Source organism: Orcinus orca, chromosome 3 (genome assembly GCF_937001465.1).
Source record: "Orcinus orca chromosome 3, mOrcOrc1.1, whole genome shotgun sequence".
In the NCBI taxonomy this organism is placed as follows: Eukaryota; Metazoa; Chordata; class Mammalia; order Artiodactyla; family Delphinidae; genus Orcinus; species Orcinus orca.
Window position 1 is genome coordinate 177556368 of NC_064561.1, and position 21453 is coordinate 177577820.

Consider the following 21453-nt stretch of genomic DNA (forward strand, 5'->3'; position numbering starts at 1 on the left):
ATATTGAGTGGTGGTGAGGTAGCCAGGAGTCAACATCACTGACCTTCTGGTTCCACCCAGTCTGGGGTCTCTGTGCTTGTGGGCAGCGTACAGTTAATTTCTTCCACCTGGTGGGGACTTCAGTATCTGCAAACCACCTCAAAGGACATGGCTCAGAATATTATCTATAGCCCTTGAGGAGGAAATAAAGGTCCTTGACTTTGTTTAATGGCTAAACGATTATTATTTTGTCTTGCTTGACTGTTTTCCTTTGCTTCTGTATTTTCCCATTTCTCTGATTAAATTTATTCTTTGGCCAAATTTTTTTTTTTTTTTTTTTTTTTTACAGACAAGAGGCAGGCAGAGGACAGCGGGGGTGGGGCGTTTGTCCTGGGAAGGGTCCTGCTCAGTTGCAATTTGGACTTCCAATTTACACATTTCAAAAGAGAATGGATGGGGCTTCCCTGGTGGTGCAGTGGTTAAGAATCCACCTGACAGTGCAGGGGACGCGGGTTTGAACCCTGGTCTGGGAAGATCCCACATGCCGTGGAGCAACTGGGCCCATGTGCCACAGCTACTGAGTCTGTGCTCTAGAGCCCATGAGCCACAACTACTGAAGCCCACGTGCCTAGAGCCCATGCTCTGCAACAAGAGAAGCCACCGCAATGAGAGGCCCATGCCCTGCAGTGAAAAGTAGCCCCGGCTCACCACAACTAGAGAAAGCCCACGTGCAGCAACGAAGAGCCAATGCAGCCAAAAATAAATAAATTTAATAAATAAATTTATTAAAAAAAAAGAGAATGGATAAATCCCACTCTTCCTTCCCCCATCAAGATATTATGACGCCAGAGGCACCAACTGTATACACTAAGGCATATGGAGACCTGCGTAAAAAAAAAAAGATCCACGCAAAGAAGATATGCCCCATTATAGAGAACACAATATGCTATATAGAAATTTACTAGTACTTATATAACCACTCACGAAAATGTTTTGATGTTCATTGTCTAAACATCATAGCTGTTTCCTGGTGACAGTCCTAGATCACTCCTGACACCTGGCATGATTAACATTACTCCTTTTCCCTCTCAAAAGATTTCCAGTTTGGAGCATAAATCATATTGTCATCCTGTTTATAAGATACTCAGTTCTCTGTGTTTCAGTAAATTTGTCTCCATATTATTGTATTAAACTTCTTGTTTTCCCTCAGTCAGTGGCCTCTCACATTTTTTCATTCACTGCTGAACATTGGACGGTATAATCTCTGTGTTTTTGTCTTCTTTCTTGCCCTGGCCCTGATCAGCTCAGGAGACAAAGACCAAGCCATCATACGAGTTTACTTATTCTAACTGCACAGTGTTGTAGCCCAGTATTTTCTTTCGATTAAATCTTGCATGTTTTCCTCTTAGTCTTTAAAAATATTTTACAGGCATTAAAATATCTCTAAGATCTTTGAATTTAAGTTAATATTCCAATTTAAAAACTCCTTACGTTTTACAATTCAGCAGGTAAAATGATTAATTCCTGAAAGAAGTGAACCTATACATTTAAAATATAATCAAGAAAAAATAAACATGGTCAATGGAAACTTGAAGCTTTGAAAATGTTCAGAAATACATAGTCATGAAATTCCTTATAACTAATTGAGCCCCTGGACTGTGTGATTCAGTCGAATCTTACAGGAGATTGGAAAGGCTGCCAGGGGCTTGGTGCTTGGAATGGAGTGAGCCAGCAGGATAGAGAAGGATGTCTCTGGCCCTGTGAGCTAGAACAGGTGGACCAATAGCCAGTTAATGGAGCTCCTGTTGACCCTGAGAGAGGGAGGATGCTTGGTGAGAGTTTGGGCTCCTAGGGTACAGCTGATGTACAGGTGGCAGTTCTCATTTAGGAAGAGACAGCAACGTGTCCCTGTGGTACAAGTTGCTCCTACTTGAACCTGCAAATCTATATAAGTAACACACTTTCAACAGATTATGGTCCCCTGAAGAAGGAAGGAATCATGTTTGCTGGAGCCATGTTTCTCGTCCTCCCAAGATGATTTAGCAATGGTTTTCTTTCTGCTGGGGCCTCAGTGAGTGAAGGACCTGGGGCTCCAAAGCTCATGTTACTATGTCAGTGATCACTAAGGACACGCTTGGACCACATCCCACTCCCACCTTCACCTGATATTGCCACCACACACACGGAAATTTGGGTCATAAGCTTGTCTTTAAAACTCTTCAGTGTCTCTCCAGTGGCCCTTGAATTCCAGATTCCTTTCTGTGGATCGCTGGCCTGGCCCAGCCTTCTGCCGCCTGTCCTATTGATTCCTTCTGTGCCAACACTAGCTTCCTTCCATTGCTGGCCACCCTTAGGGTCTTCTCTCCAGCTGCTCTCTCTCCTGCTCTTGGCCCGGAGCCCCATCCGAACCTGGCATCTGCCCTTTCCCTGCTCCCCTCCTTTCTGATTCTCGAATTCACCTCGCTGCCCTGGCCCCCATAGTCTTCTCCTCACTGTGATGGCTCATTGGTCTGTTTCTTGTTTGTTGCCTTACAAAGGCCTTGAGGGCATGGGTTGCGGAATACCTGGGGCCCAGGACAGTAGGACAGCCCCACAGTGGGTGGTAAGGAAGTACCTGGTGATATAGGTGCTCTGGCTGGCACGCAAGGCTCCACCTCTACCACAGACCCTCCACCATGTTTGGTTCCAGATTTTCTGAAAGGAACACAGACCCTAATTTGATATACAGAATGCAAATCTAATGAGTTAACTTGTTAAGTAAATACTGATGGTATGTTTACCAACATATGCATTTGTATTCATTTATATATTTTTGTATATGTTTATTATTAATTTATGTATTTATTGTTTATATGATAGTTTATATATATAAATAAATAGTGACCTATATTTTGATGATTAGCGACCAAGTGGTAAGCACTTGGCATGCATTGCCTTTGACTTTTCACAATGATACTACATATTGGGTATTGTTATCACCGTTCTAAAAGGAGGAAACTGAGAATGTAGGTTGTTAAGTAATTTGACTAAGCTCATACAGCCAGTAGGTGGAAGTATTGAGCCATATATACATATACCTCAATCCTATACATATGTATGCCACACACAAAAAACATACACACACAAACATGTATATCTATCCATCTATCTATATCTATTTATCTATCTATATATCTATATATCTAATCTTTTCCTAGAAATCTTAAGGAAAGAATTTTAGTATATCAATGGCTTTTAAACCACTTTTTACTTAATTTAGTTTTGGTTTAATTATCCCCTCTTAATAAATCTCTAGATAAAATTAGCTTTACTTTGGAACCCTCTGCAGCACATGTTCGTGTAGATGTGACAAGGGAAACTGTTCACAATAAAGAGAGTATCTGAAATCTAGGAATATGCACAGAAATGGTTTTCGCTGTAACCAACATCAACAAATTAGGGAACTGAAAACCTCTGGCTCACTGTGTGTCATGTCTAAATATTGTTTCCATTAACTCCTTTCTTTTTTGTGGAATCGCTTGCTATTTTAAAAACTCAGCCTGGCTTTATTTATGTTTCCCAAATTCTGATCACCTTTAATATATACATGTTTGATTACTCATTATCATTATGTGAAGTTCCACTAAATAGAAATTATTAAAAAGGAAATCAAAAAGAAATCATGAGGGCTTCCCTGGTGGCGCAGTGGTTGAGAGTCCACCTGCCGATGCAGGGGACACGGGTTCGTGCCCCGGTCTGGGAAGATCCCACATGCCGCGGAGAGGCTGGGCCCATGAGCCATGGCCGCTGAGCCTGTGCGTCCGGAGCCTGTGCTCCGCAACGGGAGAGGCCACAGCAGTGAGAGGCCCGTGTACCGCAAAAAAAAAAAAAAAGTAAATCATGAAATAAAAATTATAACCATCATTTATTGCGAGGCTACTTTGTACCATTCTCTTTAATCCTTAGGTCGAATTGTTGCAGGATAAAGGAACATTCCAGATGTCAGTGGTCCAGCTCAGGGTTTCAAGCTGGGATGGGCGGGGTCCAACCCATACAGGCTCCACCCCACCATTTTCTAGTCTGCCTTTGACAGGTGTATCACGAGGTGGCCTTTGATTGAAAAATAATTTTGATAGATTTTGATGCTAGTAAGATTTTTATAGAGTTGGAAAATTGGAATTCCTTTCCTTTTAATGTCCATTTTCATCAATTTAGACAAATATTTCTATATCGAGAGCCTCTCAGTGATCTAGTCAGTCATCAGATTGGACCATTGAACCTGGTGCCCCTCCAGACAGATGCAGTAGGCGTTGGAATAGACAGAAGACAGAGGGGAAGGATCCATCAGGATGTTCAGTGTTTGGTTTTACATGGTCAGAATCTTCTCAGAGATGTTGATACTTTTGCTCTTCTTATTGTTCCTGTTTATTTATATTGTGTTTCCCTACTCAGTACTCCCAGTACTCGCATGACCACTATTATGTAAGTCAATGTGCCAAATAAAAGTCCTCATATCATAACACAGTCCTTCTTAAAACCTGACATATTTTGTAGAACACTCTGTAGTCCGTAACTCAATATGTTTAAAAACATGAGGAAAAAAACAGCTTTTCCATGCATATATTTGTAATAAGCTGACACATACTCATGTCTGTTTTTATTCTGAATTAGCAGCACCTTCTATTCATGTGTAGCTCTAATAATAATAATGAATAAAGGAGCTCTTTCATGCACTCACATTCATTGTAGACAGGGAGGCCATTGACTGATTTACGGCTCATTCAGTTCACTCAGGAGTGACAGATACTAGCTTATGGTGAATTGCATTTTAACAAGAGACAGAACTTCAACAATGGAATGGAAACAATATGCATCTTATTATCCTGCCTGGTGAGATTCAAACATCCCCTACCTCCAGGTTTAGATCTATAAACGCAAGAGCTACTTGGCTGTCTATTTAACAATTATTTCTGCTTTTCTTCTATCTTTGGAAAAGGAATAGGATGCTGGCTGAGTTTCCAAAGTCTCGGGAGCCTCCTGATGTGACAGCAGGTCACCCAGTCAGGGCCCATCATCTGCCTGCAGGACCACTGTGGGGCCGCAGGATGTGTTTCCAAATGTAGTTTAGCTCCCCAACTAAAATGACCTGTAATATGTGGTGAGTTAGAGAAACACATACACTACGTACAAGGCACAAATTCTTCCCTTGTTTTCCCAGCAGGAAAAAATATAGTTGAGCATTTCTATCTAAAAGGCTCTTTGTCACCCTATCATAAAGTGGGTTTGCAGTGATTTGGAGAGACATTGGAGGTTCTCCATGGAAAGAGGAAGCCGTGGGCTAATCTGCTTGGCATGATTCAGTACTCCTCCCATATGAGATATCTGGGTGAAATTGTTCAGTGGCTGGGCAGTGGAAATGACGAACACAGAGAGAGGCTCTCATGGTCCCTGGAGGGCACTCCCAGGCTGTGGTGGGCATCATTGGAAACGTCATCTCTGGAGTTGGGGCAAACGCTTCCCAGCAATATTCTTGTTTAATAAGCCTTTGGATTGTTGGCTTCTTCTTCCTGCTCTTCTTTCTGTGGCATCCTTGATGTCTCTAATAGCTCCAGAGTAAACATTCATCCGGGCATCTGTCTTCCCCTCTGGTCTGTTCCCAAGCCCTCCTCACCTTGGTTCTGAGTAAATCCACTCACCACTTTGGTTTCTAAAGCATTGCCCAGAATTCCAAGTCCTGTTCTTGAATGTTGTTGTTAATGTAACTGATTGTTCTCTTGCAGTCCATTATTTTCTTCAGTGTAGTATAAGGGTACGTGTGTAGGCTGTGAGGTCAGATGGTCTGGATTTGGGACATAACCCAACCACCATTGCTGGTTGTGTGAACTTGGACAGGTTCCTTAACCTCCAGGATTTAGTGTCTTCATCTATGAAATGGGAGGAGTCACACAGTATCTCCCTCTATAATTCCTGTGCATTTACTGAGCTTATGAAGGGGGGACACCCAGCTCAGAGCCTCACGCAAGAGTTTCGCACTCGACAGGGTTTTTAAACTATAGGCCAGCTTTGAGCTGGAAGAAACCAAGGCAGATCTTTTAACTTTTTCAGCTCCTCGACTTCCTACGCAAGACTTCCTACATACTGTTTACTATGTGGTTTGCATGCTGTTTGTCCCCAAGTTAATAGCAGAAGTAGGTAGTCATGAGGGTGTTTGATAAACCTTGTGGACTCTGCCTCATACCTCGTCCACATGTGCTGGGACCTGTAGCTAGACACACGTGTCCTGCATCTTCTTTCTTTGTTTTCTTCATTTTAGATAAGGTTTGTTTTTGTTGATGATGGTGGTTTTTTGTTTGTTTTCAGTACAAGGACCAAACTGCAGTCTGGTTATAAGAGCCTGGCTGCAGAACCTGCTCTCATATCATTTAGCCTTCTCTTCAGAATTAGACATACATGTGAATATTATCTTCAGAAACTAAATACAGTTTTGTAATTGTTTCACACCTTTGCTTTTGGGATCTGCTTCAGTGAGTAATTCTCTTTGTGAGACTCACAGTGAACACAGGTTCAAAAATCCCCCAATATTTTGCTTTACTTTCCAAAAACACAAGCCGGAGATGTGTAACCTCCTGTTTTTGTGAGCGTCTCTCCAGGATATTAAAGCGTACTGCACAGTAAATATTTCTAACTTCCATCTCATACCTGTTAATGCAATCCAGGGTGTTTTGGTTTTTTTTTTTAATATCCATTTCAAGTTAAAGCAAGTGATCAGACACTATGTTTGACAGTTTATAAATTAAAATCAGTTCTTATGAAATTCTCTATTACTTAACGTACTTAACATGACTTAAGAACAATATCATGGGCTGAAGAGAAAAGTACATGACATATACAATGGAGAATATTTGTTACATTTTTAGAATGTGAAGTTGAATTAAATTGAAGCATTTTGTGATGACAGCAAATATTGATTGAAATTCAGTTGAATTTGACTGAAAACTGGGCTTTCTGAACAGAATAGCAGGGTACTCAGTGCCACCTGCCTGTCAGCCTCTGAATCATTGTCTGCATTTCAGGTGAGCCTGTGGTGGGTGTTCCTCTTAACATTAATGGGTCATTTTGTAGCCAAACATATTTTTAGTTGTCCCGCCAATAGCATGTCTGTTGATACAGTCCGATTGAATCTGGAATAATACAAGGCCAGTTGAATTGTCCTACAGAACTAATTATCCCCGAAATATGTCCTTGTGGATATAGCTGTTGTGTATATCTTTCCATTAATTTTGAACGCCAAAGGATATTGTCCTATTATCCTAATTGCACCATAAATTAAGACATTTGCTAATGGAGTGGAAAGCTCTTAGCAATAGAGAGAAGAGTAAGAATCAAACCTGGTTATTAAAGATCAGTATTAGGGCACACCTGTATCTGAAAGGATATCATCCTTATCATCAATAGACTCAAACAGGAAGTTGTGAAGATAACACTTCCAATGCTATGAATGGAATTCAGTTGACAATCTATAAAAAATTCCTGAATGCCTAATGAGAGTGGTGATTAAGTAAAAGTTTGCCATAATTTTTTTTCATTTCTAAGTTCCTAATTTTAATCTAATCATGAGGTCAGAAAGCTTCCAGACAATGGCTCCATCTCAGTACACTTCCCTCCTTTAAATGGATGCCCCAGCAACCCAGAAATAGGAAGATAAGAATTGATCATCACATTTACATGGTCACCATAGTAACAGGAATTGCTAAAGCTGATTCGGGACACTAACCTTATAGTTTCAGTTTTCACAAGTGGAAACCATTTTTAAAGTCCTTACTAAAAGCACATAACTTATGTCAAAGTCATGCTCGTGTATATAAGTAAAATCAAAGAATTTTGGTGTCTTCTACACAAACATGATACCAGACTCCTATATTCTGAATCACATTTCATGTTTTAATCTCATTTCCTCCCACTGTTTCTTTTTCTTTTCACATTCACATAACCTTTATTATAGTATATTGAAATAATTGTTCTATTTTATTGTTATAGTTGCTAGTCTCTCACTGTGTCTAATTTATTTTTCCTTTTTTTTAATATAATAGTGTTTATTTATTTTTACTTGTTGACAGTTTGCTTTATTTATTTATTTATGGCTGTGTTGGGTCTTCGTTTCTGTGCGAGGGCTTTCTCTAGTTGAGGCAAGCGGGGGCCACTCTTCATCGCGGTGCACGGGCCTCTCACCGTCCCGGCCTCTCTTGTTGCGGAACACAGGCTCCAGACGCGCAGGCTCAGTAATTGTGGCTCACGGGCCCAGTTGCTCCGCGGCACGTGGGATCTTCCCAGACCAGGGCTCGAACCTGTGTCCCCTGCATTGGCAGGCACATTCTCAACCACTGTGCCACCAGGGAAGCCCTATTTTTCCTTTTTTTAATCTTTTATTTATTTATTTTCTTTTAAACATAGCAGTGTGTACGTGTCAATCCCAAACTCCAAATCTATCCCTCCCCCACTGGTAACCACAAGTTCATTCTCCAAGTCTGTGAGTCTGTTTTGTTTTGTAAATCAGTTCATCTCCCACTGTTTCTGAAGATTACGTAAGAGTATACAAGTGAAGTGCTATCTGTGGCTTTAGAGTGTATTGCACATTTTTGCTGCCCATTTTTGGTGGTATTAATGTTATGTACCTAAGTGCTGCCTTAACTCAGGATGTTTATGTGTGATGTTTGGAATCACGCTGGTAATTTCCTGTCACTTAGAGCTCATGTACTGAGTCCTACCCAGTGGCATAGACCACTAAGTTGCTCTTAGGGCTTCCTGTTTCTTCTATAAGAACCGTGGGTTTCCGCAGAAAATCAGGTCTCCTTGGAAGAAATACAGAGCAGGCAAGACACAAAGGAGTAGCACATGGACGCTGAGACTTTTCTTCTTTCCTGTTTTTTGGTTTTACCTTTTTTACTTTATATCGGAGCATAGCTGATTAACAATGTGTTCGTTTCAGGTGTACAGCAAAGTGATTCAGTTCTCCATATACATGTATCTATTCTTTTTCAAATTCTTTTCCCATTTAGGTTGTTACATAATATCCAGCAGAGTTTGCTGTGCTGTCCAGTAGGTTGAGACTTTTCTTCTTTCCTGTTGTTTCTAGAACCAAACTTCGTGTCATCTTATGACATCGGGAATTTCACCTACTTCTTTTTCCGCGAAAATGCCGTGGAGCATGACTGTGGGAAGACCGTGTTCTCCCGAGCTGCCCGCCTTTGCAAGAACGACATCGGGGGCCGGTTCCTGCTGGAGGACACATGGACCACGTTCATGAAGGCCCGTCTCAACTGCTCCCGCCCTGGCGAGCTCCCTTTCTACTACAATGAGCTGCAGGGCACCTTCTTCCTGCCTGAGCTGGATCTGATCTATGGCATCTTTACCACCAACGTGTACGTAACTGGAAATCATTCCTTCCCTGCTTTTCTACTCCTTCTGAATGAGTCTACTGTTCTCTGACCTTTGAGGTTTACAAGTTGCTTTAAAAGTAATCTTTCTTCTTTTACTGGGCTAACGGCCAAAAGAAATTTTGCATATGCATTAAATGTTACAAAAAGTGATGTGATTTCTGAGACTGGTATTAGGAAAATAAAGCTAATCAGAAAGTTTTGATCGATCCTTATGTCATGGTAGCATCAAATTATCCTCTGTAAGTTTTTCCTTCCTGATTTACCAATGTGCTCTGGGCACTTTTGGAAATGCTGGAATGTATTAGATGTCTTTCTTTTTTCCTATACACAAGTCATGTCTCTGCATAATGAAAGCAGTGTTGTCTGGAGAGTTTGATCTTTGAGATAATGTAACTCTTACCTGGACCCCTGCTCATGTAGGAAATGCACCTCCTCATTTTCCCATAGCTGCATTGTAAACTAATGTTCTAGATGATGGCTAACTTAGGCATTTCTAAAATTATGATTCTACTTTTTAAATATTTTTGTAAAAAATTACAGTATTTGATTTCTTGTGGGGAGGTACTTCTGTTTGGACCAGGCAAAGCATATGAAGTTGTCTTTCATTCACTCTTTGTCTGGTGGAGTGTAGGTTAACCCCACACTTAATGTCTATTCTTAGCTGATGTGTTAAGACTCCACAAGACCACACCCCACCCCCAGGAATCACAGAGGCTCTGAGCTCCACTTTTCTCCGCATTGGCTGTGGGCATGATGATTCTGCAGTGTGGGTCCTGCTTTGCGTCACCTTTGAAATCTCTTATCTGGTGACCTAATGGTTTGGACAAAAGCCAAATATCTGTATCCAAAGTAAAGAATATGAATCAGGATGGGTTAAAAGTGCCGATCCACGGGGTGAGATGACCAACCATCTGGGTTTGTCCTGGACTGCACAGCTTTTAGCACTGAGGACTGCCCTGCATCCCGGGAAATCTCTCGGTCCTGGGCGAACCAGGACAGTCGGTCACTCTGTGATGTTTCCTCAGCTTCCCCAGTCTTGCTAACTTACTTTTTCATCTCTTCTGCAATCAGAAGCTTGCCCATGAATTGCATTTCTGAAGAATCACTTTATCTGCATCTTACTTCCTTGTTCCTCTCCCCTCCCGTTCATCCTACAGCTGAGCTGAAGTGTTAACGTTCGCTTGATAATGACGTTTACTCGTGAAGGGTCTTCTTTGTGACATGAAGTTAGGAAAATTAGACTAAAATGGACGGCTCCCTCCCCGTCCCCAACCCCACTACGCCCATCTTTCCTGTAAATCTGGTTTTCAACCCCAGAGGTTATTTTCTCTCCTTGATAAGTTTCTTTTGAAAAACATCAGTGTATAGCTTCTGAGGTTGATTTGCCTTCTGAAACCTTGTTTAAGAAGTAGTATAGGCTGCACGAGACAGATGTGCGCTTGCTCTGTTGACATCAGTTTTACACACAATGGGAGCTTGGCTTCCCGAGCTGTTCATTCCCCTGGCTCCGGGCAAAAACAAGCAATTTAAAAAGTTATAAAATTACTGTGTCTGGGCCATTCCAAGAGGGTGGATAGTCAATTTGGATACTTGCAAAAATACATTTCAGACTATTCCAGATTAGTTGTTCAGTGTTGCAAATGCCCATCACGTTGGAAATCATCCTATATGGGGCATCTATACTAACAGAAATAGAATTGCTAGACCTCCCTTTCTCTCTTGAATACTTATTGTCACTAGGTCTTGGGAACAACTTTCTCATCTTTTCATCTCTAAGCCCATAATATGTTCTGCCTGGGCTCCCTCTCCTGTCTCTGCCTGGCTCTTACCCTCTCAGGAGGTGACTGCATTCTTGGTAAGACTTGCTCCGTATTGAAAGAAAATGACAGTTCGAGGTACCGGTTATGTCCCGTCTCTGAATTGATCACTAAAAATGCCCTGGCTAAGCTTTCTCGGGCTTTTGCTCACAGAGTTGGTTTGTCCCTGTATATTCATCAAGGTCCCTAGCACTGGGGAATGGGGATAAAGTTCACTCTTCCAGCCCATTCTGTCCCTAGGGCTGTGGGGTTTTCTCAACCCCTAGGGCATGAGTTGGGCTGCAGGAAGTGGTACACTCCTGCCACAGAATCTCTGAAGGTTTTGCTTGTTTTTTTCCTGGAAAGCTAAAAATGCTGGCTCTCAGATAATGTAGTAGTAGGAGTGGGGGAGGGCAAAACTTTTGATTTCTCTTCCCTCCTTAGGAGATGAAGAGCTAGGAGGAACTTCTCTACTTTTCTACCAGCGGCTTCCAGCAGATTAAGGAAGGAAACTCTAAGTTCCCATATTGTTGGGCTCACCAAGGGCCGGGGGCTACCTCCACTTTTACCTGCCTGGGCTGTAAACAAGTAAAGAAATAAAACAGAGCATTAGATGAAGGCCACGTTATCACCATGACTACTGATAGAGGCCAGCTTGCGATATGTGACTGAAGGTCTGTTAGCCAAATGGGCTTATGACTACCGACCCCAGCTTTAAGCAGACGCAGCCCCAAGGTCATAGTAGTCTAGACCTGGGCTGGCCTCCCCTGCGTGCAGGGACAGGCAAGGTGAGTAATGCACAGTTCTAGCAGGAGGCCCATCCCAGGAAGAGCGGGGGAAGAGCTCCTGGGGAGTCACCCAAGTCCTCGCCCCTGACCCTTCTCAGATCACCGCAAGTTAAAGGGCAGAGGGAGAACAGGAAAGTGCGTGTGTGTGTGTGTTGGTTGTGCACATGGCATACATGTGCTGTACCGATGGGCCTCAGCTCACTGAGGGGCAAAAAGAAGTGTCCACCAACACCTGTCAGGGATGCTCAGGCTGGCAGCCACTGGGACATCCAGAGTGACACCAGAGACCCCGCCCAGCCCCCTTCAGAGTGAGTGAACGCAGCGAACTGAGAAATGGGATGCCAGCAGGGAGACGATAAGTTTCTTCCCTTCCCGGGAAGAAGCATAGCAATGGGGTCAAAGGCATGAACCCCTGGGCCCCATGTAAATCCTGCTTTACTTCCCCTCAGCCTGCGACTTGGGTTCAGTAACCTCCCTGTGCTTTGGTTCCTACATCTGTAAAATCAGGCTGGTCTCAGGGTCTAGAGGCTCCCTGTAATACATAAGATGCTCCCTTTCAGGCACTCAGCAGAGGGCTCAGGGAGGTATTATTAACACTCCACCCTCGACTGTCACTGTGCCAGGGCCAAGGCGAGGTCACCTGGTCCCCAGGTAGAACCTCTCCTGTGGGTCTGGCTGGCCTTTATTGCTCCAGCAGAGCTGTCTTTGACTTCTCGCTGAAGTCCAGTCACATGTCCAAAGGCTAATTCTTCCTTACACAATTTGACTTCTCATCTTCTTAAAAAAGAGTAAAATTAGCAATATGAATAAGTTCATATTTATCGTTTATCAGTTTATTTGCCAGCAGTGAGGGGTACGCATCTTCCCACCAGACTTTCTTCTCTGTGCTGGAGCTTCCAGAGGGAACACGCACCCCTGCTCTCAAGGCTCTAACCTTCCAGGGGGGTGTTTTTTATTACCATCCACACAGAGCTGTCACAAAGAATTCAAAAATTTCCTTTTTTGGTACCAACCCACCTGGGGTTTCAGTCCAACTCCCCCATTTAGTGGCTGGGTGATTTGGGGCAGGTGTCTTGACCTCACTGGGTCCCAATTTCCGAACAATGAATTTCCCCTACCTTATGAAGCTTAAATGAGTTGGAGTTTGTAAAGCCTTTAGGTGTCTACCACCTATTCAGTGTTTTTCAGATGAACCAAGTTTAAGGTAGATATTTCCATTTTGGAGTTTCATGACTTTTTCTTTGATTCAGGGGGGAAAAATGGATAAGTAGACATGTTATTGGCTAAAAGCATTAACACGAAATTTTAAAACCATAGCTGAGCTCACAATGCAGATTTATTTAACAACAAAAAAAATATTGCTGTTTCCACTTAGTAAAGGGCACGGGACTCTGAGAGCCTCTCATTTATAGCCTTCAATTCTGTACAGCTTGAATTCTAAATTAAGGCTTCAAGATGTCCTGTGTCAGTGCTGTGTCAAATGTTTCTCTCTGACCCTTTGAATTTAAAATTCTTTTTAAATTAAAAAAAAATATATATAGATACATTATATACATACATATATATATATATGAAGGGTCTCTGGCAGGCACTTTTTGCAAAATGCTTTTAGTTGGTATTTTTTTTAAAGGATAACATATAACCACAACTATCTGGGGCGTTTTTTTTTTTTTTTTTTTTTTTTTTTTTTTTTTCAGTACGTGGGCCTCCCACCGCTGCCGCCTCACCCGTTGTGGAGCACAGGCTCCGGACGCACAGGCTCAGCGGCCATGGCTCACGGGCCCAGCCGCTCCACGGCATGTGGGATCTTCCCGGACCGGGGCACGAACCCGCGTCCCCTGCATCGGGAAGTGGACTCCCAACCACTGCGCCACCAGGGAAGCCCTATCTGGGGCTCCTTTAAAAAGCAGCAGCAGCAGCTTGCCCCACTGCCAGCTAAAGTAAGCAGATGAACAGGTGGGGAGAGCCCTGCCAGGCTGATGGGGACAAAAGCGTTTGTCACTCCCCTTGTGGCTGGGTGAATTCATCTCATCTGGCAGGAGTATGAGTGTCATAACTGCTGAATACCCGTGTTCCTAGAGTGAAGTGTTTGTTCCCCTATAAAGAAACCCCAGGTGCTTCAGCTTCATCCTTGGGGTGTTTAGGAAACTAATGGTCAGTCTTCCCCTAGAAGGTGCTTCCTTGGCACCCAGGGCCCGTGGGAGGGCCCTGGGACAGGGATCACAGCGGGGCTCTCTGACCTGCCTTCTCCTTTCTCTTCCTCGGCTCCCAGGAACAGCATCGCTGCCTCTGCCGTGTGCGTCTTCAACCTCAGCGCCATCTCGCAGGCCTTTAACGGGCCCTTCAAGTACCAGGAGAGCTCTCGGTCCGCCTGGCTACCGTATCCCAACCCTAACCCCAACTTCCAGGTAATTCTGGGGACAAAGGGGCACTCTTCCCATCATCCCCCCACATAGCATGCAGAGTCCTTGTGTAGACAGACTGGCTGGGGCGATGTAACCCCCCAGCGCGTGCACAGTACGGCTGTGAGCCACTGCCACCCAGCCCCTGGGGACAGCCCCACACTCGGCTTGTCTCATGTAAATAGACCGAGGCCTTTTGTCTACTGAGGCGCCTGACCGAAAAAGGGCCTTTTGTCAGCTGTGACGCCTGAGCCTGGCCTGAAAAAGGCCAGCATAATGCAACAGGTTGGGAATCCAAGCTTCAATTAGTACTAATGATGGTGGACTCTGTGTCCCCAGAAGCTCTGACTCCTAATGAATGACACTGTAATGAATGGGGTCCAGGACACAGAGCAGTGGAGATGCACAAACAGAATTTGAGCTCTAATTGGGAATGTGGTGAGATTTCCCGCTGGGGTGAATGGGATGTCATGGGGCAGCTGTGAGGGAATAAAGAGCAGGTGGAGGCCATTCATGTACAAATCACAATATTGCCACATGTTCAAGCTGTAAGGGGCTCTGTACATCATCTCCTCCCATATACCCATGTTCAGAAGAAGCTGAAACCCAAAGAGATGAAGCCATCTACTCATGTTTGGTCAGTCAGCAAGTGTATTAGTCAGCTCGGGCTGCCGTAACAAAATACCACAGATGGGAAATTTATTTTCTTGCAATTCTGGAGGCTAGAAGTCCGTGATCAAGGTTCTGACCAATTCACTTTCTGACGAGAGCTCCCTTCCTAGCTTGCAAACGGCCACCTTCTCACTGTGTCCTCATGTGGCTTTTTTTCCTCAGTGAACATGGAGTGGCACTAATCCTATGAGATCAGGGGCCCACCGATATGACCTCATTTGACCTCAGTCACTTCCTTAGAGACTCCAACCCCAAATACAGACACCCTGAGTGTTAGGGTTTCAACATATGAATTTTGGGGAGACATTCATGCATAACAGCAGGCTTCCCTTGAGGGCCTTTCTTCTGAGAAGAACTTTCATGGCATTGTCATCATCATCATCATGGGTGTAATTTTTAGAACCACCAAGTTCTAGACACTGGGCTCAGTGCTTCCCATGTATCTCGTCGCATTCTGGCAACTGTGCCATGATTGGTAACAGCTTCTCCCACAGACAGAGAAGGGCATTTGTTGAACCTCAGAGCACATAATTAGGCCGAGGACACTGGCTGATTAGTGGCCGAGCTGGGCTCCCAACCCCAGTCCTCAGATACAAAGCCTCAACCTCCTCCGACTAGAGAAACTTTAGTTTTCGTAACTAATCAGTACTAGAACTGGGTCCTGTATCCAGGCCTCCAAATACTGGTGGGTTTGTTATCCCAACACATGAAACCTCTTTGGCTTTTGAGAAAACTGCTAGTAGGGAAAAGTTCAGTTACTTTACGCTTTACTTGGACTTTGGCAGGGACCATTCAATTCTAATTGTTTTGAGGTTTTTTTTCCTAAAGATCACAGGGCTGGCAATTGGGATGGGTTTACATGTCCACTTTACCACTTGCTGCTTTACTTGGGAAAATTATTTAGCATCTCCCATCCTAATTTTTATCAATAAAATGAAGAAGGAGGACTATTTTAGGATTATTTATTTTTAGGTGCTTTGTCTTATTTTCTCTTCTCAGCAGCTCTATGAAGTGGGCATCATTAGTCCCACTTATAAGTCAGGAAACTGAGTGATCAGATTTACATTTGTTATCCAAGCCTCACTACTAACCAAGTTCAGTACTAGACAAAGAAATTCGGGCAAGCTGACGGTTTAGTGGGAACCAAACATGAAGTAGTCACTTTTCCTGATATATACAGTTTATGTAATTATTAACTGAACACTGACTCTCTTTGCCCCATTGTTGAGTCTCTGCATCTTAACCCCACCTGTGTCCCCTGGCTCTTGGGGTAATGTAACTGTTTAAAAAGGCCCTTTGTAAAAACCATGAAGGTGAAATATATCATTCCCTTTAAGAAAGTCGATTGTAAAATCCTGAAGTTTAAAACAAAAAAAATTAACAAAGATGCTCACCATACTTATAGGGTTCTTTTAATGTCTTGACGTTTCAATTGCAAGTGTCTTCACGGTGAACAGTGACTTAACAAACTTTGTGATGCCTAACCGACTCCAGGCAGTGGATAACTTTTAGCCCCTTTGTCTGGATATATTTGTAGCAAACAGCAAATCCCCTCATTTCCTGAGTCCATGGGCATCTGGTTTTATAATGCCAGGGCTTACTCACGTTTATGAGATGGGAGTTGGGCCATGCAGTGTGATGAATGAAACCTGCAGAATGTGGCATGCCTTTCAGGCAGGGAAATTGCTTACCTGAGTGTGTCTTCTTTGGGTAGAATTTAAGATTTGCACGGACTTAAAAGCTTTTGCACAGCAAAGGAAAACATAAACAAGATGAAAAGACACCCCTCAGAATGGGAGAAAGTATTTGAAAATGAAGCAACTGACAAAGGATTAATCTCCAAAATTTACAAGCAGCTCATGCAGCTCAATATCAAAAAAACAAACAACCCAATCCAAAAATGGACAGAAGACCTAAATAGACATTTCTCCAAAGAAGATATACAGATTGCCAAGAAACACATGAAAGGATGCTCAACATCACTAATCATTAGAGAAATGCAAATCAAAACTACAATGAGGTATCACCTCACACCAGTCAGAATGGCCATCATCAAAAAATCTACAAACAATAAATGCTGGAGAGGGTGTGGAGAAAAGGGAACCCTCTTGCACTGTTGATGGGAATGTAAATTGATACAGCCACTCTGGAGAACAGTATGGAGGTTCCTTAAAAAACTAAAAATAGAACTACCATATGACCCAGCAATCCCACTACTGGGGATATACCCTGAGAAAACCATAATTCAAAAAGAGTCATGTACCACAATGTTCATTGCAGCTCTATTTACAATAGCCAGGACATGGAAGCAACCTAAGTGTCCGTTGACAGATGAATGGATAAAGAAGATGTGGCACATATATACAATGGAATATTACTCAGCCATAAAAAGAAACAAAATTGAGTTATTTGTAGTGAGGTGGATGGACCTAGAGTGTGTTATACAGAGTGAACTACGTCAGAAAGAGAAAAATAAATACTGTATGCTAACACATATATATGGAATCTTAAAAAAAAAATGGTTCTGAAGAACCTAGGTGCAGGACAGGAATAAAGACACAGATGTAGAGAATGGACTTGAGGACACAGGGAGGGGTAAGGGTAAGCTGGGACGAAGTGAGAGATATAGATTATGGTGATCCTTTGTATAATTCCTGGTGCAAGTAGGTACCAAATGTTTTCTTTCGGTTTACCATACTTGATAACCGTGCTAACTTAAGGCAACCTTACTGACTTCCATGAGACCATCTAGGCAGGCATAGGGTGGGAATATGTTTTGAATTAAGGATCCCTTCACTAGTTGTGTATAATGGACCTTATGTTTGCAATAACCAACAGTTAGAAGTGGTTAGATTTTTTATTATTGTTTGCCTACTGACATTTGGAATTTTATGCACTACTTATGTACTAGAAGTAGCTAATTAATTAGGAGAGCAGAAACATGATTCAGGTTCAGGAGGAAGAATGGGTTAGGAGGAACAATGCATAATTTTTCAAGATTTGATACAGAAATCTCCATTGAAAACAATAACAAAACAAAGTACTATTTTTATCAGTTGCAATCTAGAAACCATGGTAGGTGGTGCTGTGAAAGGCTGCCCTGTTAGAGGCCTCAGTCCCCGAAGTCACCCAGGCTCTGAGCCCTCACTAGGAAAAGCATCAGTCACTTCCAGAAAACATTATTCAGATCCAGTGGCACACCTGCAGTGGGACAGACTCTGGTGGTTTTGATTACCACCAATCAAAAGTGATGGAGCCAAAATGGAAAACAGACCCTCAAAAGTGGTCAGGCAGGTGAGGAGGCCTCTGCTGGAGGACCAGATGGAGGAACTTGGTCAAGCCATCAGCACCCTTTGGTACAGGATACATGTTTGCAGCAAGACGGGAGGAAGGGTACCATCAAAATCAGGCCCTTTCATCATGAGGCTAGGTGATCGTGGACTTGCCCACCAAGGGTTGGCAAGCTAGGATGAGGATGGTTCTGTCATCCTTGAAAAAAATAAACAAGAGTGCAAGTATTATTGTATTAAGAATTAGTACAAGTATTGATCTTATTACTTTCAGAGGTGTTAGCAAGACAACCGTTATGGGTGGTAAGCCACAGGAGGATGATGGCTGTGTTCTTATTATTTTTATTGTTTTCCTCTTGCACAGAGTACCCGGGGTGTCGCAGAGACACTGCAGGAGCCCGATGTATAAGGTGCAGTGAGAACATTTGCAGCCCATTAGAGAGCTAAATGGGTTCCTTATGATCCAATAAATATATGCTATAAATTTAAATAGCTTTCAAAATGTTTGAAAAAGAATCCTTGGGTGAGATATTCATTATAGACTGGCAAAAGAAACAAGGACACTGTGGAGTACAGAGTATAGTTTAAAACCAGTTCTTGGCTAAAGATTTTGTCAGTCGGTTCCAACTTGTGGGTTTTTTTCCCACGCCACCAAGAAATTCTCCAACACCAACTTGGTGTCCAACAAGTCAACTCAATTCCGACACTGTTCACCCAGAGATAGTATCAGGTATGACAGGTGGAGGACTCAGTCCTGCAAGACTCTCCCCTTGAGCCCCACTTCAGATGCTATTCTGAAGTCCAGGTAGTCACCCATGCTTCTGACCTGTGGGCTATAGGTGGGACATTCCAAGGTCCGTTAGGTTCATTAATTGGCTAGAGAGGCTCACAGAACTCAAACATTTTACTTATTAGATCACTGGTTTATTATAAAGGACACAACTCAGGAAGGGCCAGATGGAAGAGATTCACAGGGCAAGTAGGGCAAGGTATGGGGAAAGGGCATGGAGCTCTTTCTGAGGTGGGTACGCTCCCTGAACCTCCTCTTGTTCACCAACCCGGAAGCTCTGAGAGCTCCATGCTTTGGGGTTTTTATGGAGGCTTCCCTATAGGCGTGATTGATGAAATCATTTGGCCATTGGTGATGGATTCAACCTCCAGCACCTTTCTCCTTCCTGGAGGTCAGGGTGGTGGGACTGAAGGTTCCAACCCTCTAATCACATGGTTGGGTCCGCTGAGGACTAGCCCCCATCATTAGGTGAGGTCCAAAAGTCACCTTATTAACATAACAAAAGACACCTGTATTGCTCTCATCACTTAGGAAATTTCAAGGGTTTTAGGAGCTCTGTGACAGAACAGGGACAAAGGCCAAATATATATTTCTTATTATAAATCACAATATCATAGTGACAATGCAGGTTGCTGATTTAAGTAAGATAAAGCATCGTGAAAACGACAAGGAACAGTCGGGGTTCCTGCTCTGAAGCCCCAGCCCACCCAGGCCTCTGCGTCACTTAGGTCCCCAGATTCTTCAAGAGCAGCCAGAGGTCCTCAGTTTTATATTATGTCTCCTGATCTTTCTGATGCCATTTTTTTACACTGTGCATAGGAAACAAAACCTGCATGCAAAACTTCACCCAGCAGTCCGATTGCTCGTTGCTACCCGTGACTTAAGTATTGCTGCTGATTTCAGGAATAGAAAACCGCCACACACTGTCACTCTCGGAACTAGAACTCACCTGGATAGACTTCAGAGCATTTTGTAACACATTGGTCAACAGGCACTGTCTCCATCCTCCAAGTGTTACTGTTAAATACGTTAATTATGGAAAATCTCCTGGCATGCCCCCCCCCCCGCCCCAATACAACTGCTATGTATTCACCCACTGATTCCTTCCTCCCTTTATTTATTCATTCATTCCCTCGGGCCCCTGCAGCTCAATGGCCCATAGAACTGCTGCCCTGCTACTAGACGGACCCATTGACCATTTACCATTGTTTGAATGGCTTCTCTGTGCCAGGCACACGGCCTTGTTCCTTGGCACTTACAGGCACTTTCAATTAACTTACAAATGCTCTCCACTGATAGTCTCAGTTGGCCTCACAGCAGCCCTGTGAAGTGAGCAGAGGAAGTGTTTTTCTAGCCACCTTATAGGTAAAGAGGCAGAGGCTGAGAGGCAGGGCCTCACCTGAGACCACAGAGCTGTACCCTTCACCTTCACCTGACCATCCCACCACCTGGTACCTGGGGCCCCCTGCAAGGGTGTGACATTCAACTAAGCATTGGACCAGTCTTGGAATCCATTTTGCTCCAAGATACTTTAATTCTAAATCAGCCTATCATTTTATGGCATGGTAGGATATTTTATCAAGTGCTACAAAAATACCGTCTATTCTTAAAAAGCCGTGTCCATCTTATACTTTTGCACCTCTAACCTATTATAAAACCAAGTATTAGAAATGACATGTTATAAAGGTAGTTTCAGATGGTATGAACAGGGAAATTCATTTCCATCAAACCTACTTCTATGGAGTTCTGCCGAGGAACAGCCTTTCTTGGAACCACAATTTAAAGTTTATGAAAGAAATGAGAAAGCTTGGTGATAATTTTCTGATTCTATGTTCTGCCCCAGGAAAGCTTTGCTTGCTTTCCTACCCCTCTTTTAACCTCATCCTTGCCCAGGACCATCCTACATAACACCTGCCAGCCTTTTCGCAGTACGGCTCTGAGTTTAATTCTCAGCAATTTCCAGGCCTAATTTTTTTTTTCCCCTGTGTATCACAGATTCCTCTTTGTGGTATTTCTTCTACCTGAGAATCTTCTTCCTTCCTTCCTATTTCCTTCTGATTTCTTCCTTTACACTCCTCTCTGCCCATCTCCCTTCCTTCCTCACTTCCTTTATCTTACTCCCCTCTCTTCTTGAAAATTCATCACTGTTGGGGAGAAAGCAAGTTTCCTCTGCCCTTCTAGATTCTTCTGACCAGTCTAAGAATTAAATTGACATGACACAGATTAACAGGAGAAAATCCAACAAAAGTTTAATAACATGTATACGTGGGAGGGACCCAGGAAAACTGAGTAACTCACCCAAGTGGCCGAAACCCTCATC

General features: G+C 43.2%; 1 protein-coding gene across 8 annotated transcripts in view; it reads left to right on the plus strand.

Moving 5' to 3' along the window:
- Positions 1–21453, plus strand: part of SEMA5A (semaphorin 5A) — a 477303-nt gene that overhangs the window by 322948 nt on the left and 132902 nt on the right. For all 8 annotated transcript variants that reach the window (XM_049708240.1, XM_033436601.2, XM_033436598.2 and 5 more), the window contains 2 exons: positions 9092–9377; positions 14252–14387. In XM_049708240.1, coding sequence (XP_049564197.1) covers positions 9092–9377; positions 14252–14387 — 422 coding nt within the window. The remainder of the gene's footprint in view (positions 1–9091; positions 9378–14251; positions 14388–21453) is intronic.